Genomic DNA, 23,262 nt, shown 5'->3' on the forward strand with positions numbered 1-23,262 from the left:
GTTTAGTACTGCTGCTGCTACTGCTGCAAAGTTCACCCACAGTTTCATCTTACGGTTGGTCGCAGTTCCGGATCAGGCGCGGCCATAGCGTAGCCCAGTTCCCGTAGCGCACGCTTGACGTCGACAAACACCGTCGGATCCTCGACCGTGGCCGGTATGGCGATGTGTTTGTTCGCTGCCAGATCTGCCATCGATTTGCGCAGCGTTTTACCTATCAAACCGGTGAGTATGGATAAGGAGAACAATTAAACCCTCACTGGAACCAACCGGAAACTCATTACAACCTACCCGATCTGGTGCGTGGTAGGCTTTGTACTTGGGCGGCTAGTTTGAAGGCTGCGATCGGTCCGATCACCTCCCGTATGATGTTGATCAGCTCGACCGACATCTTGGCCGACGGTTTGGACACGTTCGCCTTCGTCACGTACAAGCAGAGCGGTATCTGACCTTTGGTCGGTTCCGGCACACCGAAAACGGCCGCATCGGCCACATCCGGATGACGCAATATGGCATCCTCCAGACTAGAGGTTGAGATACGATGTCCCGCCACATTTATCACATCATCATCGCGTGCCGTCACGTAAATGTATCCATTCTCATCCTTGTAACCCGCATCCATCGTGTCGTAATAGCCCTAAAACATACGGAAAACACCATAAGCCAGTTTGCTGAAGTTTTACGGAAAAGGCACAGATAGAGAAGCAGACGATCGTACCGGAAATCGCTGGAAGTATGTCTTGCGGAACAGCTCATCGCTGCGATAGAGCGTGGCCATGTTGCCTGGTGGTAGCGGCAGCTTGACTACGATACGACCCAGCTCGTTGGGTTTTGCCTCGTGGCCATTCTTGTCCAGAACGTAGATATCGTACCCACAAAAGGGTAGTCCCGTCGTGAATGGTGGCGTTTGGAGGTTCTGTGCAAACCCGACGCAGGTGGCGGTAATGGCCGAACCTGTCTCCGTTTGCCACCACTGATTCAGCACAGGCACTTTGAAGATATTGCGCATCCATTTCTACAATGCAGAAGAAGAACTATATCAGGACCAGTGCGATGATCGGCACTGGCGTAGAACCGATCGTTTCCGAGACGCTCGCTGGTAAAACGAGGAAGATTTGCTTGTGGAGACGAAAACACAACTAGAATGGACCGTAAAAGGTTTGTTTTGCAAGCTACATCTAATGTATCTTAACTTTGATATAAGCCTAACTAATATTGGGGGGAAAACCCGGAAGGTACGTCCGAACACTGTACATCGGAAGCTAGCTTTTAGTTAGTAAGGTGTGTGTGTAGACCAAGCTTACACAAATTTATCCCAGCAAAATGCTCATCACCATCCATACGGTTGCTTCCGGTAAGATGCATGAGGCAGGAAAGTAATAATATTTTCTTTAGATCTCAATTTATAAACCGTTTTGTTAAAGAAACTAATAAACAATTGCTTGTGATAATAAAGTCGCTAATCATACGGACATGTGTTCATTGCGAGCAGCTTTCGGGTGCGATCAGGTTTCTTGTACGGAGAGCAAGTTTCTTAATCTGGAGTCTGGCGTTGATCGAGCGCAGTGATCGCGTCAAGATGTTCGTATCATTGTGCTTCGCAACACGCCGTGCTCTATTTCCGTAGAATTCCACTAACATCCACCATGCTAATCCGTTGTACGTAGGAGTTGTTTATTTAACTCTCATGTTCAGCGTGTCGAACCAGCTGTGTTTTGTTTGTTAAGCTTCCTAGGGACTAGTTTTGATGTTGCGGCTATAAATAACGTTAGTTACGCATACGCCTGCATCACACTACAGTCTAGTGGCGCGTGGGATGCCGATCGGATGCAAATGTTACACAGCTAGCGAGAAAAAACTACAAACCACTAAGCTGCACTAATACTGTCGAGTTCCGTGTGAGTGTGGTGTGGAATGTTTGTCCTAACGGTTCAAAGAGTCGTATAGCCGATACGAGATAATTTGTTTGATATATCATATAACCCTGATAAGGTGCAAGAACCTGATGACTAATGATCTTGACATGGTGCAAGGTTCTAACTTTGTGATTGTTCCAGTGTCATTTCATCTAATGTCAATCTAAACAAGAGAAAAGAGTACGATCGTTAACTTACCATCGTTTCCAGATCGCAATGCTCCCCGGCAATGAAGATGGCGCGTAACGATTTGAGGCTGTACTTCCGCCCAAACGTGACCTCTGGATCGACACGCCGAATCACGCGGAATGCAGTAGGTACGGAAAAGATGGCCGACACCTTGTGCTGATCAATGATGCGAAAGTACTGACCCGGATCCGGCGTTCGATCGGGTTTGCCCTCGTACATAATGCTGGTCGCACCGTACAGCAGCGGCCCGTAACAGATGTACGAATGCCCCACGACCCAACCCAGATCCGAAGCGTTCCACCAGACGTCGTCCTGCTGGATGCCGTAGATCGTGTTCATGGTGTACATCAGCGTAACAAGATGTCCACCAATCGGTCGCTGTATGCCTTTGGGTTTGTCTGATCGGGAAAAATACACGCGGACGTACTGAGGACACTTTCAACGAGCTATTCCATTCCATCTACGCACCTGTTGTACCGGAGGTGTAAAGAATGTAGAGCGGATCGTTTGCATCCACCGGCACACAATCGACCGGCGTGTCCAATGCATTCTCCCAGGCCACATCCCACGTATCGTCGAGATCCGACATCAGTATGTTCGAGCGTCTGTAAATGATATTCTTCAAGGGCTTCCAGCGTGACATCGCAACGGCCTCGTGCAGAATGTCCAGATAGTAGATGATCTTGTGCGGCTCCACACCACAGTTCGCTGCAATGATCACCTTCGGCTCGGCATGCTCTATCCGTGTGCACAACTCACTGGCCGCGAAACCTAGAATCGCGGAAAATGAGGAGAAATCCTCGTCGAATTAGTTGAAATCCTTGCCCAATCCTTTGCTCGTCTAACCTCCGAACACGACGGAATGAACTGCACCAAGCCGTGCCGTTGCCAGCATGGCGATAATAGCTTCCGGGATCAATGGCATGTAGATGACGACACGATCTCCCTTCTGTACACCCAACCTTCGCAGTCCGCCAGCTAATCGGGACACCTTGGAACCGATAGTGTAAGCGTGGGTAGAGTTGTAAATAGAGTTACCATAAATAATAAAGCAATACAAGTAAGCAAATTATCAAACAGTAGTGATAAAGAAAAAGAGTCAAATTGAACCGCAAATAGCTTAAAGCCCCGTGCGTTGAGTTCTCTGCTGGGGACATAGAGGGCGTTCTCTTGTAGCTTACCTTATCGTACAGCTCGTTGTACGTTACGTGGCGTACGGTGTTAGTAGTGGGACTATCGTGGATAAGCGCAACTTTACTGCCCTTGTCGGCCAACACATGCCGGTCAATCGCGTTGTAGCAAGCGTTCAGCTTCCCTCCAACATACCTACATAATGGCGAAAATTACAATAGACAGCGGTTACAGGCTATCCTAATTGCCATACCCTGTTCGCCCCCCACACACACACACACGCGATAAAAGGAGCTGCGCGTGGGATAGGTTCGCAAACCAAGATAAGACGAAACATAAATATTCTCCCTGTATGCGCGCAACTGGACCATTGTCCTCATTTTCATATAGAGTGATAAACCCCCGGTCCTCACCGGCTCCGTGTCGCACTGTCTCGAGGAGTATTGGGCGGGTTTAGACAATGTGCGTACATAAAAACGTCTCCGCACATATGCAAAATGCGAAAGAAAAAATGCAATTCTGAACCATATTGTGTGGCTCCTGTCAACACACGTGGGGCGGTGGGGCATTATGAGTATACGCGCTCTGTACGCCACCTCCGAAACGCTGATGGATATTGATTGCGTCTTGCGGAAAGTTTATTATCGATGCTTCCCAAAGGAGAGAGTTCCCCGTCCTGGGGCGAGACGCTGGACGGCTTGGTGACTAATGCAGTATGATTTATGATTTCTATTAAATCTACATATGAGCGTAGGACGGTTGAGCTTATGAATGGAGTCAATGGATAGGCATAATGGTAAGACGAACCAAATCCGTTACCAAAAATTTTTAAGCTTGTGGACTGTCACGAAAATACGCTAACGTATTCTTGGATGCCTTTTTGATTTGACCAGTTCTAGACGACGAGAGGGTTGCTCCAACAAATTCCACCAATTTCTCCAGCAATGTCTCTTAGTGCAGTCTATCGATTTCAGTAACTCCGAACTTATTGCTCGGTTCACACCACGTATCATATTTACCACTTCGTGAAAGGACTATTGCTATCGTCCAACACTTTCTCCCATGGTTGATCCCAATCGATAAGCTGTTCCGCCAGATCGCCCCAGAACGATTCCGGCTGCTCGAGCGACTGACAGTACGCCTCCATATAGAGTGGACTGAGCATCTCCGACTGGCTGGAACACACGGGCACTTGCTGTTGTACACTACTGTTCGACGGTACGGGTTGATCCATGATCTCCTGTATCTCCGGTATCGAGATGTACACGTGAGCACGTGTCTAATATTCACAAGACCTCTTAACTTCAACGTCTAAAGCGCACTTGATCTACTTTCTCACGTCACTAACCGGGTATATAAGTTTTCGGGGAAGAACAAAACTTTTGGAACCACTTCCTTGAACAACCCGAACCGCAACGCTTCTGTTCGATCGACGGCACACGTAGGACTGATGTGGTACAGTCGATCACAACGTCCGTACTATTCCATGGAGGCCTGCCATGGACGCTGCTTGCCCGATCGTGCACGGCTTTGGTGGTGCTTTCCCAAGGTTCGGCCAGGCCGCGGCGTCCGTTGTCGGTGTGCTGCGGTGTACTGTTCTCGGGGATAATGTATACTATAACCTTTGCCTTCGATACGTTGCCTACCGAAGCCCTGGTAGGCAGAGACGTACTGTGTCCCGCTAGTGTCCCTCCTTCCACTCGAGTTCCACATTTCGCCACTGAGCAAGCGGAACTCTGATCGGTGTTAAAACAGCTAAACAGTTTTAACCTGCATGCAATTGACTGGTGGCGATCCGGGGTGGCGAAAGGTCATTCCGCTGTTCGATATCGCGCTGCCCCGAAACGCTCCCAAGAACGCTTTTTAATCAATCGGTCAGGGCGATCCACAACACTCGAAAAGTTTCGCCCTGTCCCGTCTCAGAGTATGGAACGAGGGATTTGGACATGCTTTCCTATTGTTGGCATTATTTCGTCCAGCTTTGGTCTTTGATCGGTTCGATCGGGTACGCGTCGTTGTGGAAGTGTGCTGGTAAATGTATGAGCGTATTTAAATGTTCAAAACCGAGGGTTCGCTTTCGTCCATTTTTTGTGCGGTTTGTGTCCAATATGCACCCATACCACGTGACTAAATTGTGTGGCAGCTACCATTGAACCTCTTGTTGCACGAAAATGACTAAAGCTCAACAGGGACTCTGATGATTTGATGTTCACATGTTTGCATTACATTAAATGTTTACTTTCAAACTGCTCGGTTTTGCTCTACTAATGAGACCTTTTTGCTTCTATAAACTTGAAGTTTTTAATCGTAACTTGTACCGTAACTTTTACCCGCATTATCTCAAGAAATTAAATTTTCTTTAACGCTTACTCAAAAAGGTCAAGACGTAGTGGCCAGTAAAGTATTATGAGTTAGTTAGTTTGTGTGCGAAATTCCCCCTATCAAATCATCCGTACTTGATGAATTTTGAAAAATTAATCACAATCACCCGTAAACGATTCGCATTCCACTTCAAAATGAAATCAACCGAGCCCTGCAGACCGTGGCGGTGTGTTTTATTTGTTGGTCCTTTTTTTATTTTGCTTTCCTCCGCTATTCGAACACGTTGCTTGCGTCTGGGACCTAGGAAGCTGCACCTTGGGGACAGCCCCAAGTATTGCCAATAGTACAGATCGGACCGAGAAACAGCTGGAGGAAAATGATGACGAACATTTTCTGCGCCGCCGCAACGGACAATAGCTGGCTGTTACGAATCATATAAATTCCTGAACCTTGGACCATTACGGGAAGAGTTCGCAATTTGTCACCACACCGGATCGCTCGCTCGAAGTTCAGTGGATCAGTGACAGCAGTGACCGCTTACAAACTCACATTTGTGGAAAGTAGTGAACGATTCAGTGATAGTTTGTGGTGAAGTGTGTCTGCTGTTGGAAACATTTTGTGGATTTAAACATGGCCAGGTATAGAAAAGCTGGATAAACTTCATTTAATTTAACGGTGATACAACCCACAAACCTTTCCACGCAACAGGCTAAATGCTTTTTCATGTTTCACTAGGCAAATGTCTCTTATCAGTACAACTGTCACCCATTGCCTTTAATTGAATTGTAATTTACTTACTTGTTCGTTCGGTTGCCCATCTGCTGGGCGGTTTTTTTGGTGGTCATTTAATCTATCGTTGTGGTGTTTGCCCAAACACAACGGCACGTCTGTTTACACTTCCAGCCAACAGATTTCCTCACTAAAAGCGGTCACGTGCATCGTGCTGTTGCTTGCGATAGTATGCGGCCTGGTCGCAGGCTCCGCCATGCCGCCATTGTGCGAGAATAGACTGATCGATGAGCTTCCGCCCAAGTTCCGGAAAGTGTGTGCCGCGCTAGAGAACTCGAACCAATTCGCGGAAGCGCTGAACGCATACATACGGAAGGAGGCAGCTGGTAATGGTAGAGAGTGTATTTCTTCATACGTGACCTACGCCGCTGCTGTGCCACGCACGTGATAATGAAATGTACAAATCTTTTAGCCTTTCTTTATCTAGATGACGATATGCTGGTACCGGGACAGAATGGCAAACGGACGGATGTGGATCACGTGTTTCTGAGGTTCGGCAGAAGACGCTAAATCGGAACCGCCCACCGGTGTGTCCTTTCGGCGCCTGCATCCGATTGCATTCAACAACATCCAGTGGACTATGACACACGCGCGCGCACAAGTGAACAGTTTCGGTTGATCGGTAGCATCGTGTAAAGTGTAGCGATCTTAAATACTTGAATAAGGCTATTGAGAATTCATGGAAATCTTATTCTATGCAGCTATGGGCAAGGTGTCAGTCAAACAATTATTTTACGTTTCGTATCCGTAGTTTGCACAATTCGAACTGAACTCTCCATTCCCAGACAGTGGTGCGGTCATTATGTAATATAAACCAGTATTAAACATCTAGTCCTAGATCAGTCTAAAGAGAGTGTGTGTGGTGAAGCTGCACAGAGCAACAGACGTAGTCTTATGCATTCTTACAGTGGCTGTACAACAGGTAGGAAACCACTAAGAATTCCATAACTAAAAACTAAAAAACCCTTATTGTATTGTGTACCATCAACGAAAAATAAAATTGAAATATTTTATGAAACGATGTAAAGAAGAATTTTTGAACTATGTCGCTTATGAAGAATATATATCTGAATGCATTGAAGAACATCTCTTCTAAAGATAAAAATGGCGTACTGCGTAGAAACGCAGTTTTGGGAGCTGGCGAATAAATTGAATGAACATAAACTTGAAGTGCTGTAACATGCCTTCAAATCGTGCTGTAAAACGAGCTCGCTGCATTACTATATCAGTACATGTTCTTTGGTCCAGTTGCACGTGGCGCAACGATTTAAAATTGTTCGCCTTCGCTTATGTCGACAAACCATCCCCCAATTCGCCAGCACGCGCGTATGTCGAATAAACTGTCAAACTGACAAGCTCGTGCAAAAAAAGAACAACAAAAGACAACTGTCACAATAAAGGATCGGAAAAAATAGAAAATAAAGTAGATTGGCCAACTTTACATTGCACAGATGTAGTTAGAGAATTGAGTTGCTGTTAAACGTGGTGCAGAATGCCAGGAAAAGTGAAGGTGAAAGTGCTTGCGGGCAGGAATCTGCCCGTAATGGACCGAAGCAGCGATACGACGGACGCGTTCGTGGAAATCAAGCTCGGTAACGTGACGTACAAAACTGATGTTTGTAGGAAAACGTTGAACCCGCACTGGAACTCGGAATGGTACACGTTTGAGGTAAAGGGAATCGATATCGAATCGAACATGGATTGATTGGAAAATGTTACAAAGAGTTTACGCTTTTCATCTATCCACGGTCGTTCATTTGCTTGGTAAAGGTGGAAGATGCAGAGTTGCAGGATGAACCGCTTCAGGTCCGGCTGATGGATTACGATACCTATACGGCAAATGATGCGATTGGCAAAGTGTACATTAATCTCAGCCCGCTTTCACAGTAAGTTTGCGTAGCGTCGTGTATCGTGCGTTTAGATGTTCAAAGTATGACAAACGATGTCCTTATTTTTCTTTCCTGGCATATACGATAGCTCTACTAGTAAATCCAGGACAGGGAAAGGTTCCCTTATGTCCGGTTGGTTACCGGTGTACGACACAATCCATGGAGTACGCGGGGAAATCCACGTTATTGTAAAGGTAGATCTGTTCACCGACTTTAATAAGTTTCGCCAAAGTTCTTGTGGCGTATTGTTCTTCCATTGTAAGTATGCAGAAACACCATTGGACCATCGATGTCCGTTGAATGTTAATTACCTAAAAATATGTTTTCTTCTAGCATCCAATATACCGTATGGCTACAGCATTGCTATGTACCATGGATTCGTAGAGGAGCTAGTCGTTAATGATGATCCTGAGTATCAGTGGATTGATAAGATTCGTACACCACGTGCATCGAACGAAGCCCGTCAGCTAGCATTTATGAAGCTATCGGCACAAGTAAGTATGCGCAATGTGTTAGCCACGTAGAGATAGCTGTTCGAATGATTGTGGTGTTGCATTAAAGGTACAACGCAAAATTGGAATAAAAGCAATGGAAATGGGTGCCAACGCTGTGATAGGTTACATGCAGTGTTACGATCTGGAAGGCGATGTAGGCGTAGTGGCACGTGGCATTGGCACTGCCGTTTCGTTGACAAAGATAAACGAATCATTTTCACAGCACATTGGCGAAGAAATCCTGGTGGAAGAGTAAGAGTGTACCGAAACAAGGATGACTATTCATCAAAATGATAAATGTTGTATTGTTTGAAACTGCTTGCAGACACAAACTATCAGGAAGTTCCGATTTTGGTGATGCTCCCCGAAGAACGATAGGAATTAGCGCGGAAGGGAACAACCACGCATCTGGCAACAGTCCAACGAAATTAGGTACACCGATCGTAAATGCCCTGCTAACGAAAGATTCTGCCTGCGTACCAATATGTAGACGATCGTCAGATTCAGATCTTAGTATCACGCCCAAAGGTAAGCTTTTGGTTTACAAAAGAGTCCACAGTTCTTTGGCACAACAATGTGATCTTTTCGCTTCAGGCAGTTCATGTCCGCTTGATAAGAGCATAGGCATTATACGGAATTATGGAGCAAACAATGGCAACGCAAAGTCTATCATGATAATGAACTATGACATGTTAGAAATGTTAGAATATCCCTTTTTCACCATGACTAAATATCCAGCCGGAATCATCCGATACATAGGTATGTAGGAGAAACACTAGAAGAGGTTTTCGTTAAGAAATTATATTTGCCATTTGTGTATTAAAACAGGCGCTACAGTGACCGCACGATCCGTAAAACTATTGGAGCGTGTACCGAATCCTAACGAACCCGAAACCCGTGACAGTTGGTGGAATGAGATACGGACGGAAGTGCGATCGCATGCTCGTTCATTAGGATGCAATGTTATTCTCGGTTACGTAGAACAAACGACAATTGAGTGAGTGTCATCTTGAGTGGTAGTATAGTAGAGTGATTGATTGCAACTGCTTACATTTTATCTATACTTATAGTGACGACATCTGTGTACTTTCGGCTACTGGTACTGCGGCAGTTATAAACCTACAGTTTGGCAGTGATATGTGGATGGCTGATGCATCGCTGAATGCTTCGGGAGAAGCGGGTACTGAAACCATTGGCAAGGAGCATATGACATCTTCACTCGATCGGCAGGACTTTGACCGGGAATGCAGCGGATCGAGAGAACAAACCCCGAATACGGTAGAAGGAGACGGCATTTACGATGGAATCACCGGATTAGGCAATAAATGTACAATATGCCACGTGCCGTACTCTCTCGGATCAGTGAACTTTCGCATCAATGCAGTGAAATGTTCCATGTGCAAGTAAGTATTCCTTCAAGCGGTTAATCCTTCTGCTCTTGCGCTGTTCCTGATTGGTAATTTTAAATTTGTAGAAATGGCATTGTCCCGGATGTGTTAATCACTACCATCGAAATCCCAGACGGTGTACCAGTGTCTGGGCGCGGAAGTCTTATACAAGCTCAAACTATTCGCTCTAAACGGGACCTGAAGGGAGAAGCAAACGGAAAGGAAATATCGGACGCGCTTCCGTTTCTGGAGTACGAATTGCACAAGCTGCTTGTAAACAAACTAAAAATTAAGGGAATGAACGCTATTTTTGGATTGCGATCAAACATAACGATTGGAGAGAAAACGATCGCGCTGATCGCGACCGGTACGGGCGTTTTTATAACGGCCCTGCCGAAACCCTTGCTTCCACAAATTGTTGATAGTAGCACGATTCCTGATGAACGCAAAATACAGGTACTGCAAAAGCTGGTACAGGACATCGTGGAGCAGAACATACAGGCGTACCAGCTGCAGTGTGTTTACGATTCCGATTCTGAGCAGTTGCAGACCAACACGATGGGTTCGAGTGTGCGGGAAGAACGGGATGGTAAGGAGCTGGATTTGGTATGCATGCAGAAATCGGCCTGTATATTCGAGATTGATGATATGGTCGATTTGGATTTACTCTCGTTCGAAAAAGAATCGGAGATTGCACCAGAGTGAGTAAGAACATGTTTTTGAAGAGGATAAACTACCTAAAATAACAATTCTTCTTATCGTTTGTAGTGGTTTCTATGTGGCCAACTTACAAACGATGCCAGGCATTGCAACAGACGTGCTAGATAACGTACGACAGTTTCAGCTGTTCACTCAAGTCTGGCGAGCCAAGTTGCCCTACACGATGCAGCTTGTAACGACGAGAAATCTCAACCAGCGCTTCCAAGGATTGCTGAAACTAATCTATTACAAGCTTCGATCCATGCGACCCTGCGTTTTGTGCGATTTGCGTTACAAGCTGGACTTTCCCGAAGCGGACGAAATACAGATCGTCATGTCGGGCATGACGCTCGGGCTCGGTGACGGCACAACCCGGCTGAAGCGAAAATGCAGCACACAAAACCATCACACACCTGGACCTTCACCATCCGTGCACGCCGGCACAGTTAGAGAGCACTCAGTACCAATAAGAAGTAACAATGGTAGGTCTTTTATCATATGTTAAGTGGAGTTTACGGATCAACTCGATCAACCTGTTTTAACTATTTTCAGATGACGAAATGATGTTTTCTTTGGATGAAGATTCGATGGACACATCAGGGCCACCGTCAGTACCGGCCACCACACCGGTACCGTCAATTGTAAAAAGTTTAAAACCTCGGGGCACAAAATCGGTGACATCTTCGTACCATAGCAAAATCAACCGGTCTGCTAAAATGGTACGTAAATATTGTGGATTGTGTTAGTTGTGGTCCAAAAACTAATCACATTTTCATGCTCAGATACCTTTAAAGGACGGTTACGGGGTGGACATTACAACGTTAAGCTACATTCCCGGCGGTAAGATCGAAAAGTATCTCGGGAATCTCAACTTTTTCTTCATCCGTGAGTGTACCTCCATCCGCGAGACTGGTGGAATATGTGGATTTGTGCATAGTTTCATTTCGGAAGTGCTGTCCATCGTACGATCGCATGTTACATCTCTTGGCGGTAATGCAATGATCGCGTTCTATCTGAACGATTTAACGCTACTGGACAACGTGCACAAGAATCAGGTAGGTGATACATTTGCTTGTTCTTTGTAAAGCATGATATATGTATGTTACGGTACGATTTTTTTTGTTACTGTTTTGTTTCCCCGTTTCGTTAATTGGTTCGTTCGATTTGTGCGTGTGACGTTCGTGAATATCATGTCGAGATTTTATTCTCGCCCATTTTTCTCTTCCAGGGGCAATGTCTCATCAGCGTTGGTGGCGACGTGGTTTTCGTATCGTTCCACAAGGATGATAAATGAAATGTTTTGTTAAATAAGACAATGCATCCTCTAACCACACATACTTTCACCATGCGCTCCATGGAGCGCTTAACACGCATCAGTCCTCCACCGTTCTCGAAAGACAGTGATGCAGTAAAATTAAGCAAAACGAGGAACTAACACATACAAAATTAAGTGGATTTTAACGGATTGGAAAGCTAATCGTAAGCTAATTAGGAAAAGGTGTGTCTGCGCCATTTGCGCGTTTATTGTTTCCGGTCCAACGGTTTTTCTTCGCATGCACGAAAATGTCTCCAAAATGTCTTCACATACAATAGTAGCCACGTTTTTGGTGGCACGTAGCATTCGAGTTTGTGCTTATAGCTTGTGCATTTTATTGATTGTCTTTTTTGCCTTACAACACATAATCTAAAATCTTCGCTATGGTCCGAGTGAGAAAATAGGAAGTGAGGGGAAATCACGTTGTTTGGATAGTTGCATGCCTCCGGGTGTGTGCGCGCGGTACTAATTCTATCATCTTCTACCACACTATCCCTCTTAAAAACGCGTTGCGATACGCGAGCAAGTGTTGATACTTATTATTTAGTTTATATCGCTAACTCAAGTATAAATATATAGATTCGATTTGATTAAAAACAATAATAACTGTTACAATCTGTTCTCCTAAAACAAAAGTCGAGCAGTGTCGATCATTTGACGTGCATTAAACAAACTTCTTCGCACGTGTGGCACACAAGGAAACCTGGATTCATTGTCTTGGAACAAATATTCGAAACTACAGCGAGATAGATTCTTTGAAATAGAAGGCCTAATGTTTAATGTCTTTCGTTAGTTCTCTCACGGTGTGGCAGCTTTTCATAGTTTATACTTTTTGTGCAAGTTGATTATTGGAAATGTGTGAATTGTGGTTGTGGAAACAATTCTCTAGTGCATTCGCTTCTTTTCGTTCTGATCATTTTCGTCCGCATCGTTCAACTCGATACGTTTCGCGAGCTCCGTTGCAACGTCCTTAAATATGATTGGATCGAGATTTCGAGCGAGCATATACACGATCCACCAGTCCCCAAGATCCAGGTGCGCAGAAATGGTTTTCGCGACAGCACGAGGCACCATGCGGTTTCGTGCGTTCAGCAGCTTCGATCGCACCGAAGGCACACAAATGATGACAGTTCTGTGTAAGAGCATGGAAAGAAAGACGAAATCATGAGTGTTTGTTTGCGTGGAGGTGTGGTTTCCTGAGCGATTTACCTGTATATGATCAGTCCCGCCAAAAAGGTGGCTAAGATGATAAACCAAAACCAGATAAAGATGTACGTCTTTTCGTTAACGATGTTCAGCGGTAAAATGCACATGGCGTCGTGCTTTTGAATCGATCCGGACGCACCATACTTGTAGAAGTTACATTTGGTGACACGTGGGAACACAAACACCATCGGATCGGCCCGTTGCTCCTGTGGCTGGTCCGAGTATTGCAAAACGTCCCATCCGTACGAAAGGAACTCACCGTTGAAGAATCGATTCATCAACCACAGCTGTACAATTATGTTGACGAAACACAGTGCTTCGCAGACCCAGTAGCGTATTGCGTAGATCTTGTGTCGCTTTAGGTGAGTCAACAGGTAGTCGAGCAGTACCTGCTTCTTGGCACACTTCTCCTGCTCCTTGCATGCACCTCGGTTGAGTCCCATCACAATCATTCGCATCAAACCTCCTTCCACAGCGTCCCAGATGAACTTAGGAGTGTAACAAGCGATAGCCTACGAAGACAACACGCAGAGCAAAGTTAAACGTTCGGTTCTTGTATGGAGTGTCTTTTTTGTGATACTTGCCTGGAAGAACAGCACGAAACAGACCCACTGATAGTAGGTGTAATATTTCTTCGCATCTTCGTCATCAAAATCGTTCGCAATACCGGGATGTGCTACTTCACGTCCAACCTAAGATCGCGCGAATTCACGAGCAACCATAGTACAGAGCGGATAGGTTAGCATTTCATTTCCGTTTTCGCGTTCTCTTGCGCATTCCTACCTGTCTGCGGAACGCATCCGGCATTGTGAAGGTACTAGCGATCCAGCAAAACGTGTTGACGACATGCGGTGGAACACCGCCAACGATGCAGCTGATCGGGTTGCCCACATACTGTGTGGCGGTTATAATCAAACTGCACGCGAGTAGTAGTGCGGTGGTGAAGGTGTTGTGAAGCCGGAACACGATATTATCCGTCTGGATGTCTTGCCATTTGAAGTACTGTTTCAATCCTCCGAGTAGCTTAAACATGGTGATGATTGGTTTCTAAAATGTCGTGCCTGTCGATGTGCTCGTTGGTGCTTTCTAAACTTCGATCACTATTTCATCTTAACCAGGAACACTTTTCACAACTGAACTTGTCCAGCTGCTCGCTGGGATTTAGAGGCACTGCAATGAAAGAAACATGCAATAAATTATAGTGAGTTTTCTACATCCAGCTGATAGCATTCCACTGGGCGTTGATTTATACACCCATCTACTGTTGATAACCTTCGATCTACTAAGGATAACCTTCGAGGGACGCAGGAAAATGGGAATCAACTAGAAAAATGGTTGATAACACAACAATTTGTGCTGTTTACAATACCACAAGAGTTGATGCTTTATCGATGTTTGAATTAATGTTGACACGTGATGGTAATCTTTGTAGGAACGTATGCATCAGTTATTCAACTTGTTGTTGTCAATCTCTTCTTTTGTTCTGGCGACCTTTGTTTTACCGTGAGTTGCTTTCATATGCAACTATAGTGAAAACTATATAGTTAATTCTACTGAAGGTACGACTCATAAAATCGTGCTGGTGGAGGTTTAAATTTTGGCAGGATCCCAAAGACCCTTCAACGATATTTAGTGTGGCATTTGGGTATTAATATACATAGAGTGTTTTTTTTTTGCTCCGGTACAGAACTGGACACCCAGAATAATTGTTCGTCTGATGAAGAATTCATCAAAAGTTACCAATGCTCCACTCCTGGGAGAAACTTCATAGTGAAATATTTACCTTTAGATGACTATCATTAGTATTAGATGATGATTCAGATGTTCGCATGTTTAAATCTTCATTTCATCCATTATCTTCCTCCACGTAAACACTAGCTAAAGCTATAAACTTAGTAGTAGTAATTCCTCGCCGCTTGTTACGATTCTTGATCACGATAACGATCTTTCCACTATTGTCTGTGTTTGTGAACTATTTACTGACTGTAGGCGATATATGTGCGATCGTGCCCTAGAGCCGTGGTATCTTCTATCACCATGTCAGGCCCCCAATGAAGGAGGCTGTACGTGTCCGACACATGCTTGATTTCATTTGCTGCGACACATATCTCCTCATCTGTATGTTGCGGATAGATATAGCACGACACAGCATCTTTGGTAACATGCTTGTAAAAGCACATCGAAACGTCAATTCCAGTGTTACAATCGTTTGAAACACAAACAATTGTTTTGTCATTGCAGCTGGTTCCATTCCAGCTCCATTCCCCAGTCCACGCGGAGGTTGGGCTTTGCTGGAGAGGTTATAACGTTAGAGTAAACAAATTAAATGTAGGGCAATTGTGCTGTGTCTTTGTCGGTGCTGCGAACCGTTCAGCGAAGTTAGCATGAAGTTTCAAAGAAGCGTTCCGGCTTTTGCAGAAACGCACCTTATCTGCTCCGGCTCGAGTGTTCGAATGGAATAGGTCCAAATAAGCATTTGTTGCGTCTACGAATTGCACGACGGACCACCTTCCACTCAACAACACCAGTTGTGTAAACATTGTTCGTCGTATGACAACGTCATAGAAACAGTTAGCGATCGAGTGATCCTCTGGAAGTGAATCGAGAATTTGATACGTCGACATGTGGCAAAACCCGGTGGCTTACAGCGTAACAATTTCAATCCATAGTAGCAAAGAAATGGCGCGACCGTGTGCTTTGCGAATGTCGTCGTTCACCAATTGGTCGTCGATCTCACAACGCAAACGCTTCTAATTAAAATTCAATCAACATCTTTTCGACTGGCCTTAGAACGCGGTGTTGCTATTGCCTGGAAGATGTTCTCGGCGTCTTTCTAATGCGCCACGTATCACGCTTTCCTTTCCACACGCTTCGACCCAACCGCCGGTTGTAAGCCTTTTGCCACGAAACTTCCTCTTTGGTCCGGGACTGCGCTGGCACGAGAAGCGTGCGTGCGTGACCAAGTGTCCCCCTGACCGGAGAAGGTGCAGTAGTATGTGTTAATTGGTTCTGTCCATCGAGGAATGTATAGCTTCAGCGTCGTCCTACACGCCGCGGTCTGATCTGCCCCGGCCCCTGGATAGGGTTAGAGAAGGAGAGTGTGTGCGCACATCTTACGGAACGAAACGGAGCGATCGGTTGAACCCGGGAGCCCCTTTGTACGGGCGGACCACTGGAATAGGTGGACAGGGAAAAGTAGTACAACCCGAAGAAGGCAAAACGGCGTAGGCAAAGAAGAAGTTGCGCCGGTGGGCCTGTTCCGTACGTAGGTGCGAGCGAGACCGTCCGGGATTCCAACCAATTCATTCCAATCAAACATTCCAATTCCATTAGGGCTAAACGGCACGGCACTCCGGTCTCGCGTACGTGCTGGAGATGGATGGATGAAGGGTTGGTGCCGCAGGTCGAGACCATCAGATTTCTTGGTCCGACTTCTGGAACGTTTCTGTGTTTTTGCTTTCCACCAGCCTCAAACACGATGTTGAGGTTGAGGCACTCTGGGCGTCGTTTTGGTGCATTCGTGCACGGGACGCCGGGTGAACGTGATGTTGCAGCCTTGTGCCTAAATTGCTAACGGCGACAGATTAGGATTGGTTGTGGGTTGGGCTGGCTCGATTGCACCGCCGATAACATGGGCAGCGTTTTGTTGCGCGCTCCAAGAAATAACAGTTGGAATTCTCGGCTTACGCAGTACGGTTACTAGTGCGGCAAATGAGCCTAGCAAGCAATTCCCAAAATTCTTCCGAATTTGGATCTGGACCCAAACGAACGCGTTGCGGCAATGGTTAGCGATAATTGCATCATAAGCAATATTTTTCGTATATGTCTTCCCAAAAGAACTTGACGCGCACGTACACATACATGCCAGTGCTACGACGACCTGCTATGCTTCTTGTCCTCTTACCCAAAGAGCATGTCAGCATGGACGTGAGCACTGGCAGTGAGGTTGCAGCGAGAAACGCGGCGATGCGCATTATTTGATCCATTCGTCGGCAATTGTGGAGACCAGCAAGTGGAAACGGCTGGAGAGGCCAGCCTCCACGGCAAAGGTTAATAAAAATGACACTTGTTTGCCGGAGTTGGTTGGGGTGGTCGTCATGTGCTGCGTGACTGATCCCGCCATAAGGTGGAGAACGGCGTTGGAACTGTGCGGACACCACACCTCCCTTGTCACGAGTCCGGTCCCTACGCTGCTCACTCCCAACCCGTCGACAATGACAATGTCCAACGTCATTGTTCGAGCTCATCTCGCTCAACAGTTCTCAGATCCGAGCTTAATGCGGTGGCGGATGTGTCTGGGTCTGCTCCGCTGCTGTCGCTTGATGTTTTCCCGCTAGTACAATTATCTGCCTGCCTGCTTGAACGTTTCGATTTTGTGTTGATTCTGTACCGGACAGCAGCAGTAGGCAACGCATTCTACGCTCTCTTTCCCCGCAAGAAGTGTTGCGCACCACGTTCAATCAGCGTTGGGATTCATTTTGATTGCAAGAAGGGAAAAATACACACAAAATTGGGGCCAATCTCGCGGACGCTGTGGTGTGGTTGTTGCCTCTGCTGAACTTACCTTGCTTTGCTGTTACCAATGTGATTGTTGGTGCTGCTGCTGCTGTTGCTTTCCCTTTGAACGCTATCTGACCCCGAGCTAATGAGCGGTCTGTCTGTTGGCCGTTGCCGTTTTTCTCGGTGAAACTGGATTGTTGCAAACCGTACCCAGTAAATGCAAAAAAAGCTACACTATTTATTACACAAACGTACGAATATCTACCGATTAGCACGATATTACGGTGGGGACACTTGTTGGACGTTTACACGGTCACTAGAAATGGAGTCGACTTACTCCATAACTTCATCACATTCGTACACGTTTGTTTTCACTTTATACGGGTGCATGTAAAACAGAAACTTTACAAAACAAAACGAATCATTCGAACCAATCGATTACTTATCACATCTATCGCCAAAGCCAACCACGTACACGCGGCTCGAGCCACACATTGGAACAAGAAAAGTAAATAAATATTAATCGAAATAAAAAACACACACACAACCTTCACAACATAGCCACACCGCGACTGCTCGCGCACCGTTCACTGTCGAGATCTGATTCGTTCCGACGGAGAGCCGCGATTGCCAGCTGCTGGAAAAAATACATCGCTCAGCGCGCACCGAGCATAATGGACCCTTTGCACCCTTGGCACGCACCCTCCCTTCATTCAGCCTTGGTTCCCTTTTCTTTTCATACGCTGATCCGTGCGCCGCGGTTACCATAGTACCGTTGCCATGCTACAGTGCTGGAAATTATTGTAAGTGCATCAGTGGTTGTGTGTTGAGTTGTGAGCAAAACAAGCCACTTTAATTGCTTATGCTCGGGTTTACGAGCTAGCAGAGGTCAAGACTGTCATATAACAGAGTTCTCGACTTCTTGACTGTAAGTTCCTGCCACATCTATCGTTGAAGTCTATCGTTAGTCATAATAGCAGTATCTTCGCTATTGCAGCAACTTTGTATAGTGATCAAAAACATTTCACTTATGCAATCCATCACCACTGTGAATGCTCAGTCATCCTCTCATCTCTCCAGTACGAGATGGAATGACGACATCGCGGGCTAGTGCTGTTTCATTCCCTCAGATGGTACGCACGCAATAATTTGCGTTTCGTTTGTCGCGCGTCTTTCGCTGCTCTCTTCTGTTTAGCAGCAAGAGAAAAAGCCCTTTGGTCGATGATGGGTTCTCTCTTTCCCAACTGCGAAGCATTCAACTTCACACATACAACACATTGTGTCTGCGTATTTGATGCGTCCTCCACTGAGTCATACAGTGGTTGCCGGGCCAACCGTTTGCTTACGCACCTGCACTGCTGCGCTGTGATTAGAAAGTGCAAGTGTAATTAGAAGGAATTCCATCCAAATATACCACTAGAAGCAAACTTGACTGCAGGTGTAGGAAGTACACTAAAATCTGTTAATATCAAGTAAGTTCTCTTTTTTATATTTTAATAATTCGAATGATCATTAATCCTTTACTAAACTAGACGTTGCCATCGTTCTCGCATGAAGGACATGAATTAAAATAAACTATTTCATTAGGAGAATAAAAATACAATACAACTTTCAATTACACCCAATGCTCTATTATCTCTCAGAAGAGATTAGATTTCCCTAGATTTATGCTGTATCGAATTCTCTCTATTTTATGCAAAAAAAACCTAACATAAACATAGAACTCTTTTTTTAAATTTGCTTTAAAACTTTTTTGTAAGTCCTTATTGTTAACACGATAAAACTTCTTGTAACTAACAGCTAAGTAGTAATGGTTTTGTCCTATAAATAGTCCCTCATGATAAAATCAACAAAATACGTAGAATCATCAGTAAAACGCTAGCCTAATGAGGATCCCGAAAAAGTTGAGCCACATTCTCCAGGGAAATCATATTCGCCCAGTTCCGCGTGACATCGGTAGAACGTGACACGGCGTTAGATCATAAAAAAACTGTCATGGGATTTAATTTCTGGTGATTAACAGTCGCACCGGACGAACATGGCAAAAAGAATCATGTTTAAACAAAACCTGAATACCCGAGACGTTGCGGAAGACCTTGGATGTAGAATTCTTGAAGTTATTCAGCGAGAGTCGTCAGCAGAACAAAACAACGAAGTGCGGTTGTTAATCAGCTGATCAAACGAATTCTTGCTAATAACGAAAGCATATGACGACGATGGTACTAAAAATAAATTGCGTATCTTTCGTTTTTGCCCCGTTTTCACCAAAAGGTGTGTTTGTTGTACACTACAGAAATACGGCAATTTCATTGGCATGGGAATATTTCCCATTGAGTAGAGTTTTCCAACGTTGTAAAATGCGCTGGTAGTAATTATTATTGTCTCGGTTGCCGGCTGTCGGGTGGTCTCGTCATTGTACTGTAGTCAGCAATTTGAACGAGACGCCAAACACGAAAGCAATTTGGCGATGAGGAGAGCAATTTTGGTGCCGGGTTGGGTTCACGGTTATCCCATTAAACAAAGGCTAGTGGGACCCGTGTATCACGGTACCTGGGGTGGATATTTGCGGTTTGTTTGTTTTAGAAATTACGCCCCGAGTACAGTCACATTGTTAAATTATTAATCTTTGTATTCATTTAAATTATTTTGACTCAACATAAAACTTCATTCACATCAGGCAATAACATTAAAGTGTATTTGTCCACTTATCCCAAATCATTTTGTTATGTTTCTGATCATTGATTGAATTTTGATGTGTTTGGGTTTAAATAATATGACGTTATATTAGTTACATCATTTGGCTATGTCGAAGAAGATTGCACACTGGTTCGATCTTTCTTCAGTGTATCGCACCAAGAAGTGTCTTCGCGATACGGCCCCGATCAACAGAATCCAGGAATTAAATATCCGTAGATCTCGCTTCACCATGTGAGTGGCTAAGAAAGTCTTCATGGGTTGGATCGTTAGACGTCCAATGTCTAACGTCTTTATAAATGTCCAACCCATCGAAGCCAGGAAAATCTAATGTATTTGACGAGAGTTAATGTCCTTCCACTAATAAAGAGTTAAACATCCTTCTGGACATTTTCCAAAAAAAAAAAACGTTGGTGACGCCCAACGGTTCGGAAATGTTTTTATTCACACAGGTGTTACCATAACTAACAAACTGTTTACCGGTGTTTTGAACGGCCACGTGCTTCCCTGGATAAAGGCCAACTCCCCTGAACAACATAACGTTTCTCGTATTAGAGAATAGAGCATAATATCAACGATAGCCGGAGCGAAACATGTCCTTGTAAGCTGAAAGAATTGAAGATGTGTTCTAGTAGCTCTTAGAGGCTGTTTTACGAATGGTGAAGATAAAAATCCGGGATTGCTCGCGAAAACTTGGGTATTGTTACTAAATGTGAGTCGTCGAAAAGAGAACTACATTTGGCCATCAGTTTCCGCATTGCCGTGCACGCAGTTCAACCAACGTTGTTGTACTACTATCTAAATCGCACTTGAGTTCCATATCGAATCTTTATTGTAAAAGGTATGCAGTAAACGCTAAGAATATAATACTTTTGTCACAGTGATGGTGGTGCAGTATTTGCACCACAGGTTTAAGCCTTCTTGTGTTCACCTTCGTATCGCAGTTTAACCATCTCTGTATCACAATCGTCCACGTCGTGTCCGCCATCGACCATGTCGATGCCCTGATCGTCCAGTTCGTCCTCGGCCGGCTGTCTCAGCTCATCCGTTATCTGACGCAACACCTTGCGAAACAGATGTGCATCCATGTTTTTGGCCAGATAGTACAGGAACAGCCATTCCGTGAAACGCAACCTTTTGGTAATAATCTCCACATCCTGCGGATTTAACCGTCCTGGACTGGCAAACGATAGGATCAGTGCCGTGAACTTGAACGATCTGTAGCAAACGGGGAAAAGGGACTCTCGTTAGTATCGAACCTCGTGCATATCCTACCCACTTCCTACCTGTTGTGCAGGATTAATGTTAGTATGCGCCACAAAATGGCCAACACGGACACACAGAACAGCACCACGTACCAAAACCACAGGAAGGTGAAAATCTTCTCATTAATCACGTTCAGCGCCATTATGCACAGGGCGTCATGTTTCTGGATCGATCCAGTCGGACCGTACTTGTAGAAGTGGCACTTGGTCACCTTCGGGAAGACCGTATCGAGCACATCCATCGTGCCTTTAAAGTCTTCCTGTATAAAGGCTGGACCAAGGTTCCAGAATTTTCGCCCGAGAAAAATGTTGGTAAAGACGATCTGCAGTATGCAGTTGAGGAGATTCAGTACCTCGCAGAAGATGTGCCGCGAGGCCCAGTGCCGCTGGACCATGAAGTGGTTAGAAAACTCGCGCTTTACCGTTTGCAGTTTCGCATCCACGGTGTCCCGTGACAGGAGCGTATACTTGGGACCGATCGCAATGTTCGCTTTGGCCGTATAGTGTTCGCTGAGGTGTGCCATGTGTAAGCCATCGACGAGATTCTTCAACCGACCACCTACAAATAAAGAGACCGCGATAAGGAAACGGGCCAAATGAGTGTGTGCGCGCCGTGACTCATGGTGTGTGCGGCTCTACTTGAGAAACGGACGGTCGTTTTCCAGTAGGGTGACGAAACTCGACCCATGTCACATACCTTCGTTCATACGCCACAGCAGATGTGGGGCGTAGAACGTCAGTGCCTGCAGGAATAGAATGAACGGAACCCACTGGTAGTAGGCATGGTGCTTCACCGGATCTTCGCTGTACATGGGACCGATGCCCGGATGTGGCAGCACTCCATCCTGCAGCAACGATTCGTTGTAGTGTCGTATGACGGTAAACGTGGTGGTGAAGAAGCAGAACGTGTTGATGACATGCTCCGGTATAGAACCACCCGTAATACACCGGATGTGCTCTCCAATGTACTGTCTGAACGATGGGACAAAGAGAAGAACGTTGGAACATGGATACAGAGGCACTTGCCACGACGCTGGTGGTCGAGTGGACCTCACCTGGATGTCACTAGAAGGGTACACACTAGCAGCATAATAAACGTGGCCCGATAATGGAACTTAAACGCCAAGTTGTCGATCGTAACGAACTTATACTTAAACTTCAGGTGTGGCGAAAGCACGGAAAATGTATTGAGCATCCTGACCCCGGATCAGGTGTTTAACCACCGACAATGTTTTGATGCACACAATGGTTTGGGCGGAACGCACGAAACTGGTCTGGCTTGCGAAGAAATGCCATGTCTCGGCCAGGGCTTGATAAACTAAAGACTCTCGTGAGGGGCGATAACGCGTTATCATCATCGGGTCTGTTTGGTAGGTATGGCCCTGACGTACATGTGTAGGAGGGAGGGGATGCCGTGTCGCCGCGGTCCTACTGTTCGGGACAAACGTATCTAGCTGATAGATAGATA

General features: G+C 45.5%; 5 protein-coding genes across 7 annotated transcripts; 2 read left to right on the forward strand and 3 right to left on the reverse strand.

The window, feature by feature from the left end:
- Nucleotides 1–44: 44 nt before the first annotated feature.
- LOC128298504 (acyl-CoA synthetase short-chain family member 3, mitochondrial) lies at nt 45–4,467 on the reverse strand. The gene is made up of 8 exons (XM_053034256.1): nt 4,253–4,467; nt 3,284–3,428; nt 2,949–3,093; nt 2,571–2,873; nt 2,112–2,500; nt 716–1,012; nt 289–634; nt 45–211 (listed from the first exon to the last, which is right to left on the reverse strand). Exons 1-8 carry the CDS (start codon nt 4,465–4,467, stop codon nt 45–47), a joined length of 2,007 nt encoding a protein of 668 aa, XP_052890216.1.
- A 1,649-nt stretch (nt 4,468–6,116) lies between these two features.
- Nucleotides 6,117–7,362, forward strand: LOC128298506 (dromyosuppressin). Of its 2 annotated transcripts, none has more exons than XM_053034258.1 (3): nt 6,117–6,193; nt 6,459–6,676; nt 6,757–7,362. In XM_053034258.1, the coding sequence occupies exons 1-3, from the start codon at nt 6,186–6,188 to the stop codon at nt 6,852–6,854; spliced, it is 324 nt and encodes a 107-aa protein (XP_052890218.1). In that variant the 5' UTR covers nt 6,117–6,185; the 3' UTR covers nt 6,855–7,362. The 2 variants fall into 2 exon arrangements, with proteins under 2 accessions (XP_052890218.1, XP_052890219.1); XM_053034259.1 differs by having other exon boundaries at nt 6,459–6,670.
- Nucleotides 7,363–7,836: 474 nt separating this feature from the next.
- LOC128298503 (C2 domain-containing protein 5) lies at nt 7,837–12,301 on the forward strand. 2 transcript variants are annotated; one of them, XM_053034253.1, is made up of 14 exons: nt 7,837–8,013; nt 8,115–8,230; nt 8,322–8,491; nt 8,567–8,727; nt 8,795–8,979; nt 9,053–9,255; nt 9,322–9,486; nt 9,556–9,724; nt 9,798–10,130; nt 10,202–10,816; nt 10,884–11,296; nt 11,367–11,533; nt 11,597–11,869; nt 12,043–12,301. In XM_053034253.1, the coding sequence occupies exons 1-14, from the start codon at nt 7,837–7,839 to the stop codon at nt 12,106–12,108; spliced, it is 3,213 nt and encodes a 1,070-aa protein (XP_052890213.1). In that variant the 3' UTR covers nt 12,109–12,301. The 2 variants fall into 2 exon arrangements, with proteins under 2 accessions (XP_052890213.1, XP_052890214.1); XM_053034254.1 differs by having other exon boundaries at nt 11,609–11,869.
- Nucleotides 12,302–12,440: 139 nt separating this feature from the next.
- LOC128298505 (innexin inx1) lies at nt 12,441–18,440 on the reverse strand. Its single transcript, XM_053034257.1, has 5 exons — nt 17,900–18,440; nt 14,119–14,505; nt 13,920–14,027; nt 13,339–13,847; nt 12,441–13,261 (listed from the first exon to the last, which is right to left on the reverse strand). Exons 2-5 carry the CDS (start codon nt 14,365–14,367, stop codon nt 13,015–13,017), a joined length of 1,113 nt encoding a protein of 370 aa, XP_052890217.1. The 5' UTR covers nt 14,368–14,505; nt 17,900–18,440; the 3' UTR covers nt 12,441–13,014.
- Nucleotides 18,441–21,293: 2,853 nt separating this feature from the next.
- On the reverse strand, nt 21,294–23,091 carry LOC128297383 (innexin inx7). The gene is made up of 4 exons (XM_053033014.1): nt 22,850–23,091; nt 22,492–22,766; nt 21,816–22,353; nt 21,294–21,747 (listed from the first exon to the last, which is right to left on the reverse strand). The coding sequence occupies exons 1-4, from the start codon at nt 22,987–22,989 to the stop codon at nt 21,441–21,443; spliced, it is 1,260 nt and encodes a 419-aa protein (XP_052888974.1). The 5' UTR covers nt 22,990–23,091; the 3' UTR covers nt 21,294–21,440.
- Nucleotides 23,092–23,262: the final 171 nt, after the last annotated feature.

Source organism: Anopheles moucheti, chromosome 2, assembly GCF_943734755.1.
Source record: "Anopheles moucheti chromosome 2, idAnoMoucSN_F20_07, whole genome shotgun sequence".
Lineage (NCBI taxonomy): Eukaryota > Metazoa > Arthropoda > Insecta > Diptera > Culicidae > Anopheles > Anopheles moucheti.